Raw genomic sequence first — 11755 nt, forward strand, 5'->3', positions numbered from 1 at the left:
ATTTTCTTTTTTACTTTGTTTTATTTTGATTGTAGGCTACAGGTCTTTTAAAATGAAGGCTGTGATATTTTGCTCAGTGATATCGTAAAGACAAGGATTATATGAAGGGGATTGATTGGCCGCAGGTTGGGGCTGTTAGCAGACCTGACACAGGTGAACTCAAGGACAAGACCGCACCTGCATTTATTTCTTCCTAATTAAATGTGTAGAGCAAACCTAACCTCTTTCTGCCGGGGTAGGCATTCACCATGGCTCAGTCTCGGAGGATCCAAGTGACGACGTTGTCCTATGATGTAGGTTTACCTTCATCGCCAGTAAAGCAAGCCCCCTCAGCTGTTCAACACGAGACAGACACAGTCCGACTGGTGCTCAAATTATTTGAACCCGATGAGCGGAGTTTTCCTGAGTTCAGCTTTAGCCAGCTCGTTGAAAATAAGGTGAGATTTATACTTGAATGTAGTTCACCTTTAGTTTGAATAGCCCACGGACATCTTAATCCATAAAGGTCTTAAAAAACCAACAAACAAACAAGCAGGAAAAAATACCTCCCACGTGTCTTGGCCTCTTTACACACTTTACTATAATACCTCAGTCCAATAATGTTTGGTTTTTGTATGCTGTCTAGCCTATAATAGCTATAGGCCTAACTGTAGGGTTATGTTCTTTTTAAATAAGACTCACATGATCCTCAAAACTACTTCTCTGGCTCCATTGAGCTCATTCTGAAAGTTGAGGGTAGATATTTAAAGTAGATTTTGCTTTTGTATTACATTGTCTCTTTATTTAGATCAACTGTACAAAAGATGTAGTCCTGCTGAGAAGATTTGAAGAGAAAGAAGAGAGAGAAAATGATGAGGTGGCTGCAATTGCAAGGAAACTGGAGGAAAAATATGTAAGTGTAATTTTCTGTTTTCCAAAACTGAATTATCCCCTAAAATGTTTTGCCATTATCCATTTAGTTTAAAGGCGAGAAATTGTAATGCAGAAGTTGAATTGAAAAAAAAATGTCTTGAGTTTAACTGATTTTTTATTTTATTTTTATTGTTTTTTGGGGGGGGTGATTTTATCTTTTTAAATAGTCATGGTCAGAAGGGAAAAAAAAAGTTGTGTTTGAGGCAATACATTCACACTCTCTACAGGGCAACACACCTAAGAAAAAGAAGGACCGGGTTCAGGACTTGATTGATATTGGATACGGTTATGATGACGAGGATTCTTTCATTGACAACTCTGAGGCTGTGAGTCACTTTAATCGAACATTTAGATGTCCACTAAATTGTTATCATTCTTTTTTGTTTTTGTTAATATCGGTCTGATTGAAGATAAATGTGGCCTTAAGAAAGCTCTTTGATATGATCTGTCCAGGCCTTTAATTCTACTTTCTTAATCAGAAATGTTTTGCTTCACTCAGCATCGAGATATCTTCCATGTTCAGCAGCAGTGACTCTTTACTAATATGATCAACTTGTCTCAAAAATCAGAATATTGTTCCAAACAGGGCAGGAAGGATGACACCTCAGTTTAGATACTGAAGAGGTTGGGGGGGTTTTGAGATTATTATTTTTTTTAAATCTATTTCTATTTTAATCTGTTTGTTGGTTTATTCAAGCTGATAGGATTAAAAAAAAACAACAACAACAAAAAAAAAAACAATATAAATTATTCTGTCTGACTTCTGCAGTATGATGAATTTGTGCCAGCATCCATCACAACCAAATTTGGTGGTTTTTATATAAATTCTGGCGTGCTGCAGTTCCGCCAAGCTTCTGACACTGAAGACCTCACCACGGATGACCTCACACCTGAGACCTCAAAAGTAAGAGCACCAGGTGTTGCTATGAATGATAATCAATCTCAGGAAACGGATATCGGTTTCAGAGAAAATCTTTCCCTCTTTTTTATTTTTTTTTAGACTTTTAAACTGTATTTGAAAAGACTTTTAAACGTGCAATTTTAGAAGCGTAAACTAAAAGATGATGAGGACAAACCAAAGAAGAAGACATGCAGAGAAGATGGAGAAATTAAGAACGACGTGGATCCGATGACGAGGTTAGGCCGACTTAAAACAATCTCATCTCGAGTTTAGAGCCACTTTGACCCGAATGTTAAAACATTTGATCTGCTAAATAAGTCTGACAGTGTGATGTGTTAACCTTATAGCGCTTTGTCTGAAACTGGACCTCAAGATGAGATGAAGAAGAAAAAGAAGAAAAGGGCAGCTGGCGCTTTGAGCGTCACCAGCATGTTGAAAAAGTTTCAAAGAGAGAAGGAGAAGGAGCGTCAGAAGATGGAGAAAGCGAATCAGAGGACAGTCTTCTTCATAGGAGCACCCACAATCCCTCTCTGTCCGGCAGATGCAGGCGGGGGTGGAGGTTCAGGGCTGACTGACCCACTTCTCAGTTTAATTGGATCAACCAGTGACCACACTCTGATCCAGGCAGCAAACACAGTGGATTTTGACATTGATTTGGCCTCTTTATTGGACGTCAACGAAGATTCTTCATCAGGGAAAGCATTTCCTCAACCTGCAACGGAGACGCAACTCTACCAACCAAAAGTTGACAACCCCGCTCAATTTGAGGTCGCTCAAAGTGAATGCCAATCTCATACCAAGACGAACTCTCAGCCTCATTCAGATCAGATCCTGTCACAGACCAGTTCCATCTCAGCTCAGTGTGTCCAGATGCCAGAGGGGCTCCCAGTCGGACTGGAGGATAGCATTCGAAAACTTATGGTGGTGAGGTTGCTTTTCTTAAGAGTGTATGGATGTGTGCAAGTTACTTCAAGACATCCTCTGCGAAAAGTGGAAAAGAGCAAGATGATTTACACGGTGTGTTTTTCAGGCTGCCAAGACCTCTGAGGGGGAGTCAAAACTTAAGTTCTTCACTCCAGAAATTAACTCAGTCCTGCTTGAGTAAGTGATCCAACAACGCAGAAAAGGCAAATATCCTATTTAAGATTTGTTGACTTTATATAACTGTTGTCTTAAGCCGGTAAGCTACAGGAGGACCTATGTAAAGTTGTTTGTACTGCACACGGCTGGTCAAAGAATGTTGCATCTTGCAACTTTGAAAAAGAGGACTTGTTCCGCTGTAAGTCAGTTATTTATAAAAGGTTTTGTGTGGTCTTTTTCAGTTAACGCTTTTATGTGAACACCTACAAAAGTTTAGTGTATTACTGGCTTTTAATGGTAAAGCTCCTTGTTACTGGGTTTTTGACCACAGCACGAATGTAGTTCAGCACCCTCACTGTCTTGTTCCAGTATTGAGCTGCGGTGTCGGGAACATGGTGGCCAGCTGCGCTCTAAGGTGTACACCTTCCTGTCATCCTTCCTGCCTTGCAGCAGAGACACGCTTCTCAAACGTGCGAAGAAGCTGTCGCTCGCACACACAGTGAGTGGATTTTATTGTTTCGAGTATCTCTTGTGAAAGTGTTTCCATTTGAAAATGATTCGACTTCTTCTTACTCACTCTAACAAGAAGGAACCACCTGACATGCAGGACCCTGTGCACAAACTAAAGGAGGCGATCGGCAAGGCTATGCCCGAACAGATTGCATGTTTCTTTGAAAGCTGCCAAGCATATGAACAAGTCAAGACTTCAAAGTGAGTTGAGCTGGTTGTTAAAGTAGTTGTGGCATCTTATTACGTAAATTCAAAATGAGTGAGGTTTTACTGAAAGAACATGTAGACTCCCTCTAAGTCATCCCTCCTTGAAGGAGTAGTAGTTTAGGGTGCTGTATCTGCAGAGACCCCGCCCTCGGTCTTTATTGTTGTTGTTTTTATGACGATAACAATGATGTGAGGACAGGACTCTAAAGAATATCCTCTTTGGATCTTGTGTTAAATACCTGCAACTGACTAATCCTGCTGTCACTTTTTCCAAAATAATTTGATTTAGAATGTCGCGTTTCTTCTTTGCGCTGTTAAAGTAAGACGTCTCAAAAAGACTGAGGCTATGTTCGGACTGTTGATGCCAAAAACTAGAACATGCAGGTGAAATAAACCAACACAGGATCAAAGATGTGTTCCCTAGTTGAGACTGTTTATAAAGAGTCTCTCATTAAAATAATCAAACCTTCTACTTTAACTTTCCATTCACACAATATCTATCTTGAAAAAAACCCTGTTATTTTAGCTCTTTTCACAGAAGGCACAAAATGTATACAAACAAATCTGCCTGTGTCTTTTTCGAGGACGTGGTCTGGTTCACGTCATGTACATTTTTTATTTTTTTTTCTGTTTCTCATCATGAGCTGCTTATTCATGTCAGGGCAGCAGAAGAGGAGAAAGATGGCAAACAGAAGGTGAACATCGGCCCAGAGGACAATGTGGAGGAGAGAAGTGGAAAAAGAGGAGGTCCAAAGAAGTTGTTCAAATGGAATGAAGAGATCAGGTGAGCTCTTATAAATGGCACCACATACGACTGTACAAAATGGTACGCTAATTCAAAGAGGAAATAAAGTTAGCAGTTTTAAACCGTTTTTTGTGTGTGGGGAAAATAATAAAATTTTCTCTCATCCAGGGAGTGCTTCTATCATGTGCTAAGAGTGAAAATGGAGGGGTACAAAACAGAAAGGAAGGAGAGCCAGGAGATGGAGGAGTACCTAAAGACCCTTTTAGACAGTGAGGTGAAACCACTTTGGCCAAAAGGATGGATGCAATCCAGGTATCTTGCAAATATTGTATAAACACTCAGTTGTGAGGGGAAAATATCTATCTACACTGTCTTTAATTTTTAGACGTACTTCTTTACCTGATTTTACATGAGACATTTGTGCCTTTCAGGGTGCTGATAAAGGAGAGCAAGAAGATTTTAGGCCTCTCTATGTCATTACCGTGCGTAAATCTCTAACTTTTTAATTTTTACTTTTAATTTCTTATTGCTTCAACCGATTTTATTAAATGATTTATTACAATTTCACTCCATGCGCACAGAGTAAAGAGGGCAAAGCCTCAGAAGAAGCAGCAGCCATCTATCTGTGGACTTCCTGCCACATCTGACAGCTGCAGCATTCTCCGAGGATCTCCAACACTTACCCAAGAACCAGACATTGTCTTCACAGTGAGCCCTAATCTCTACCCTTCTACAGCACTGGGTGGTGTGAAGAAGGGAGTTTCTGCCTTGAAAAATGTGGAGGTTAAAACCAGAGAGGGGGTGGCAGTGGACACCGGCTCCGCTACGCCTGCAGAGCCAGAAGGAACCCCAGTCATCATCACCACATCTGCCCCGGCTCCTTCCCTCCTGGATCTCCTGGCTGATCAGGCACTGTCTCAGGAGCAGCCTCTGCCTCTGTCTGTGTCCCAGGAGCTCCTGGTAGCAGCTGTTACAAAATACAAAAATTCAGGTGGACACTGGAACTTTGAGTTTGACACCCAAAGGCCTTCTCTTCCTCCTCCTCCGCCTCCCCACCCCAGCCCTGTTGTTATGCCCCAGAAACTGCAGATAGGAGACCTCAGCCAACATGTAGATACTGGTGAGGTTCTGATCATCTCTGATGATTCGGACAATAACTGACCATAATCAGTCCAAGCTTTATACCCAGTAAGTAGATGTCTCTTTTTCTAAACACGGTGTGGTTGTCTTAATTATTTAACTTTGAGGATCATCCATAAATGGGCTACTAACTGCTAGGCCATCTGCGCCCCAATCAATCTTAATAGAGGCACAGAGCGTGACTTTAAGTTGCTATATTGGATAAGGCAAAAACCTAGATGTTCTGTAATGTAACAAAAGTCCCTACATGCCCATTACAAGATGTGCATATTTCAAACTCCACAATCTCAGTGCCAAAGAAAACGATTCAAGTTGTACTTTTAAGCTTCCATGACACATGAACACAATACAGCTGATCATGAAGACCTTGGCATACAGTTTAAAGTGAGTCCATTTTTTAATTTTTTTTTTTTAACTTTTTTTTTACTTTTTTTGGTCAAACTACAATTTCTGGAGTTGGACAACTTTTTATAATTATATGCATGTCAAACAGCAAAATAACAAGTTAAGTTGATTTTTAGGTGAACAAAGCTACAACAAGATCCTGTTATGACAAATTAAGGAAACTGTATCAAGTGATCCAAGATAAGTAAAAACTTATCAGTTGGAAAAGGTAGCAACACAGCTGTATGATGATCAGTGTTGTTCTATGATCAGTCAGACAATTTGTTTTGTCTTCCAGACGGAGATCTGTTTCTCGAACCTCGACTGCCCAGCTGATTGGATTCTAACACACTGGGGTGATAACAATGTTGACGGTTAACTTATTTACTTTCACTATCTAGCAATAGTTCATGAGATAATACAAATCTTAATGCTTTGTCTTTAACCACAAGCAGTGGTCTCCGCTGAATGTTATCATGTTTTTTTTGTTATTGTATTTAGATGAATAAGTTATCTGAGGTGGAAACAACAGTGTTGACCCATGAAAAGAAAAAGTGCACTTTAACTTATGAGGATAGAACACATAAATAACCTTAACCTTCATCAGAAACTCCATCTTATTTGAAAATGTACTGGTCAAAATGACTGTTTGCAAATGGCATGGTTTGAAGTGTTTATGATTTACTTTGATTAATAAATAAAGATTTTGCATGTTGTGTTGCCGTTGTTGTTTTTATCTTAACTTTCTTGACATGATGCTCTACATTCTTTTCAGTTTTTTTTAAGGTTATGTACAGCCGAAGGATGTAAAAAAAATCTACTTTTATTCTCTGAAATTAAGGCACTACTTGTTTTACTAAGTTGGAGCCACATCTCTTATAAAATATTCTCAGCTTTATCCCCTTGTCTAAAATTGATTGAAATGTTACTCTTGACATGCTATCAGTATATAATTTTGACTTTATTTGATATCTGTGCCAGCATGGCAGCTCTATTTTGAAGCAAGAAAGTGCTGCATTGAGACATGAGGCAGACGTTTGAATGTACAGCACACATAACCTTAGTGAAAGAGGACCTGGTTCTTTGTTGAAGTAAACTCACAGAACTTTTCTTGTAAACACACCTTCAGTACAGAGGAGAGACACTAACATTGATTTTGCAGAGGGTTCAGCAGTCCAAACATCCTCTTAAAAGAAACAGGAAAGAGAGAAGAACACTTTGTTTACAGAAATATTACTCTGTTGATATTAATATTTACAAAACAATTATTGTAAAGTTGTACAGCAGCAATGATGAATAAATGGACAGTTCAGTCAAATAACATGAACATGTTTTTACAGGTTGAAGCTCAAGATCAACATGAGTATATTTATCTGCTTTTAGTGGAGAGCCCATTGTGTTTTGTGTTGAAAATCAAGGTAAGACTATGCACCAAAAGAAATGATTCATTTGAACAAGAGGAGAGGAACAATTTTCACTCCAGGAACCGTTAATCAATACAGCATGAGGAGATTCATCACGTCGGGTTGCTTTAGTTGTTACTGCCAGATAATTGTCTGAAGAAGCAGGATGGCCAATAGGAAAAGTCTGTAACAATTGTTAGCAGTTCCTGGAAAGAGGAAAAGACAAATCAAAGCCAAACAGATTCTGTCAGTACTCAATGAAACATCCATGACTTGATAAGAAAAATAACTAAGTGTCTTATCAATTCAGAAATGGAACTGAATTAAAGTCTAAACATTTGTAATTGCGTGTTTTTGTTATAATTCTTTCTCTGAATTATTTGTGTTCATTAAAATATAATTCACTTACCACTGCCAGCTAGGACCTCTACCTCTACTGTAAAGTTTTTCTGTCCTAGTCCTGTTGCAGAGACTGTGTAAAGCCCGTTGTGCTGTCTGCTTGAGTGATTAGGCAGGGCAAACACCTGCCCGGCTCTAAACCAGGTGACTGATGGTTTAGGGTTTCCCTTCACCTCACAGCTGAGCCTCTCTCCTTGTCTCACCTGAAGTTTTGCTGGACAAATAAATTGTGGACCGTCTGAGAGAAAAGGAAGTTAGAAGAGCAAACTTATTATTTCCAGAAAATCAGTTGGAAGAATTTGGATAGTGAAAAGATTAAAGATCTGTAGGCCACCAGATAGTAAGTAAGTATGCATATTCGAGATTAAATTTGGAAGTTTAATTTTATTTTCTCAAAAGTAATGTTTAAATTTATTCAATGACTGTGTTTAGAAACTGCGCATTTTGCTGCATATTCCATTTCAGGGGCCGCATCCTTCAAAGGGTGTATTTAAGACATCACAGCGGCGTGTCAAAGGCTGTCCAATTTGAAATGCTCCTTCAAATATGTCGTCCTTTATCTGGCAAACAAAGGATCCATCTGGTGCATCCTATATGGGCCGAATTTATCCCAACAGCTAACACACCCTCAAGCAGTCAAGCAATGTGCTTTTAAATGTATGTAACTGGTTTCATCACAACTGAATGACTAATTAATGCTCCAGTGCAGCTGTTGAGGTTCTTAGGTGATATGGGTGATGCTATGAAGTCTAGGTCCTTTGAAGGATGCTAAATTGGGACACAGCCCAATACTTACTCCTGTAGAGGTATAGCCAATCAATTCAATCAATCATGCAGCTCTACAAAACATATTGAATTGTATGACTCAATGGGAGGAGGATACAGAAGCCCTGCTTTCTAAAGATTATCAAATGATGATTTATAAAAGTCTTTCCTATCTTGGTGTATACAATTTCACTCACAGAGGACCGAGGCAGTGAGCTTTTGTGACCTCACCACTGGAGGATGCAGAGGTCCTGCAGGTCCCAGTTTTAGCATGGCCTCACACCAGTACAGGACTCCATCATCTTCTTTAGTGGGAGTGATCTTCAGTGTGAAGATCTCCGTCACTGGTGTTCTTATTGTGTTGTTGGATTGCACTGGACCCAGTGCTGTCTCTCCTTTGTAGAAGGTCACAGTGAGGTTTTCAACGGGAGCGACATCCTGTACTATACACTGCAGAGTGTATGGACGACCCTCAAACATTGACCCAGTGTGATTAACGAAGCTGATTGACACGTTATCAGGAGGCTCTGTAGAGACAGATCATTGAATTTCACATCTCCAAAAGGTTTGTTGTTTTTTTTTTTAACATGTCAGAAGGAAAAAAATCACTTACTAAACACAATCAGAGGGAGATTTATGTCGCACTGTCCACCCTGTTCAGATAGAGCCCAACACATAGGCTTGCTGCCCCATTCAGTCATCCTGTCCACACTCCAGACTAGAAAATGATTCTCAGTTGGTTCAGGAGCTTTCTAGAATGGCAAAATATCTTAGACCACAACGCTCTCAGTACTTTGATTAAAGGCATCTACAATATAGAGAGAATGGGCAAAAATCTTTAAATACAGACACTTTGAATGACTCCCTGTGTCTCAGGTGTATAATATACAATTAAATGTCATAATTGGACACACCAGGCTGTCAGCTAACTCCAATGTAACAAGCCTGCTAGAATATTAGACTCTCCAACCTCATCAATATTTGGCAACCTCAGATGAGAGCTGAGTTATCTGAAAGCCCACTCTGTGTCATCCAGATGCTAAAGGGTTCTTTATGCATACAGTAAGTGAAGACCTCAAGGGGCCCAAACATAGCATCTGGATATTAGGAGCGGGGATAAGAATGCATTTCCAGCTCATACACACTGGGACAAGTATAGACACAGTTTCAGATTCAAGTCAGCACCATTTACATGATGATAAAGGCCATAGTAATCTATTGGAGAGATGTGTTTTGCTCTCGATAGATTGATAGTTGCTGCTGTGAAGGAAGAAATTAAAGTATTTTGTGTTCTTGTTTGTAAATGTGAGGGTAGGATGGAGCAGTAGATAAACATTCACACAGGATAATGGACTGTTAAGTTCCTCTTTAACCTAAAGGGTGTGCAAGATATACTTAACAATATACTTACTGATTCCCCTACCATTGGGACTTCCCAACCCAGAAGAGGAAACCCCATCTTTAGCAGGGAGCAGTTGGCTGTGACTGGATCCCCAAACCTGTAACAGGAGAGTTTACTCACTATAGATTTTCAGTTGAAGCAGGAAAAAAATGGAAAACATGTCAGTGGTAACACAAACACAAAAAACAAGATTCTAGTACAAATCTTATTTTAAGTTGTTTTATCGCTTATGAATGTAATAGCGGACGATTTGGGCGAATTTAAATTCAAATATTTTGCAATACAGGCACTGCAAGAAAGTTAAACCATGATATCAGCCTTTTAACAAAATAAGTAACATCTGCATCTTCAAAACACTCTGCCCAATGCTACACAATGGACAAGAGAAGTTTATGTCATTACTTTGGTTCATACATCTCAACAGATTCTGTTTCTACATTACCATAAAGGAGGATGCTAAAAGATAAACGTGTCTTTTGGTTAAAACATAACCTTAAGTCATTGACATAATCACCAGCTATTCCCAACATACCTGACCACCAGAGTGGAGGGTGACATTGTCAAAGGGCACGGGACTTTTTCTGTCAACTCTGCATTGTTGCTGCTGAGGGAAGGGATGGGTGGAGAGACACTCAGAGAAGGAGACAGTTGAGATGGGAGCATTGTTAAAAGGGTAGAGGGAGGTGAAATTTGTGATGGAAGAGGTGGAGTAGAGGTGGAAATGGAAACCGGGGATGAGGTAGCTGAGGTCACAGGAGTGGAGTCAGAGAGAGAGAAAAAAAACAACACAATTAGCCTTTTAAGTGTGTAAGTTACGTGACAAAAAATGTTTGTTGCCCCCAGCAACAAACATAAAGCTCTCTCTCCAAATTATTGATGATAAGTAGAGTTTCAGTTTAGTATATAAAACAGATATTTCCTATGAGCAAAGTTAAGATAACTACGAAGGGGTTCACTTGTTATAGTAGTTACAAAAATAGGAAATAAAATAAAGTACACAATTGATACAATTTAAGAAAAACAATCAGGGAGCCTAAAAACAGCTTATTGTTGTACTAATATTTAAGAACTTCACTGTCCAACTGAAGCTGACGTATACAGGCAACATTACATGGGGCTGTGCTGTTACATTTAACAAAACAAAAATAACATGCAGGCATTAACAACACGCTCACTGTTCATAATCCCTGACATATTCAGCAGCAGAATTTACGAGCGTATCTGCTGTTTTTAATTGTTAATACAGAAATCACACACTATTTGTATGAACTCATAAGCCCTTTCCTCAGTTTTTAGATAATGCAGAAAAAGGTCAATTGAATTTTGCTATCTCGCGAAATAATACATATTTTAGCTGATCTATTGTAAACCATTGTTTTGTAGCACACTGAATACACCCAGTGTGTTCCTCTGAGGAAGGAAAGGACACCCTGCCCAAGTCAAATAACTCACTCTTCTTTTCTATGACTATTGTTCTACCGAGTCCTGGGCTTGTTCTCCTGCCTATCATATGATCTCACCCACAGTAGCACACTGCTGTATGACTGCATGAGGGTGGGTGTGTCGGCAGAATGGCTGTCAAAGTTTATAAGAGGTAATAAGAGAAACGTTTGGTTGCAGTAGACTGTGCCCTCTACATGTAAAATGAATGTGCTATGACTGAGTGCCATTTTTCCATGAAATGTAGTGCAATTACCCAACAGATATTACATTTCATTAATGAAAGTATTCATTGAGCAGAATGGACTAATTCAGAGATTCCCATATGGGTTTTGATGTTTTGTTAATTTGACTGATGTTGGACTTTATACTTTTTAAAGATTTTTTGGGGGGGAATTTTAGCAGTCAATCTTATTTTATTGTATTATACATTCATACAGTTTATACTTTTCATTTTAATATATTTG

The 11755-nt window shown here is 39.2% G+C and overlaps 2 protein-coding genes across 6 annotated transcripts; one reads left to right on the forward strand and one right to left on the reverse strand.

Annotated features, from left to right (window-relative positions):
* LOC306819722 (ubinuclein-1-like) lies at positions 1-6594 on the forward strand. 4 transcript variants are annotated; one of them, XM_079337227.1, is made up of 14 exons: positions 2-437; positions 788-892; positions 1140-1238; positions 1682-1816; positions 1958-2049; positions 2161-2737; positions 2844-2914; positions 3263-3392; positions 3480-3604; positions 4272-4394; positions 4524-4667; positions 4787-4837; positions 4937-5543; positions 6178-6594. In XM_079337227.1, exons 1-13 carry the CDS (start codon positions 249-251, stop codon positions 5514-5516), a joined length of 2421 nt encoding a protein of 806 aa, XP_079193353.1. In that variant the 5' UTR covers positions 2-248; the 3' UTR covers positions 5517-5543; positions 6178-6594. The 4 variants fall into 4 exon arrangements, with proteins under 4 accessions (XP_079193356.1, XP_079193353.1, XP_079193355.1 ...); XM_079337229.1 differs by having other exon boundaries at positions 4937-5475; XM_079337228.1 differs by having other exon boundaries at positions 3483-3604.
* Positions 6595-6650: 56 nt separating this feature from the next.
* Positions 6651-11102, reverse strand: LOC306819725 (vascular cell adhesion protein 1-like). 2 transcript variants are annotated; one of them, XM_079337241.1, is made up of 6 exons: positions 10381-11102; positions 9858-9945; positions 9060-9198; positions 8644-8973; positions 7692-7919; positions 6651-7488 (listed from the first exon to the last, which is right to left on the reverse strand). In XM_079337241.1, exons 1-6 carry the CDS (start codon positions 10509-10511, stop codon positions 7418-7420), a joined length of 987 nt encoding a protein of 328 aa, XP_079193367.1. In that variant the 5' UTR covers positions 10512-11102; the 3' UTR covers positions 6651-7417. The 2 variants fall into 2 exon arrangements, with proteins under 2 accessions (XP_079193367.1, XP_079193368.1); XM_079337242.1 differs by having other exon boundaries at positions 9870-9945; positions 10381-11100.
* Positions 11103-11755: the final 653 nt, after the last annotated feature.

The sequence above is a fragment of the Symphodus melops genome, assembly GCF_947650265.1.
Source record: "Symphodus melops genome assembly, chromosome: 2".
Classification (NCBI taxonomy): domain Eukaryota; kingdom Metazoa; phylum Chordata; class Actinopteri; order Labriformes; family Labridae; genus Symphodus; species Symphodus melops.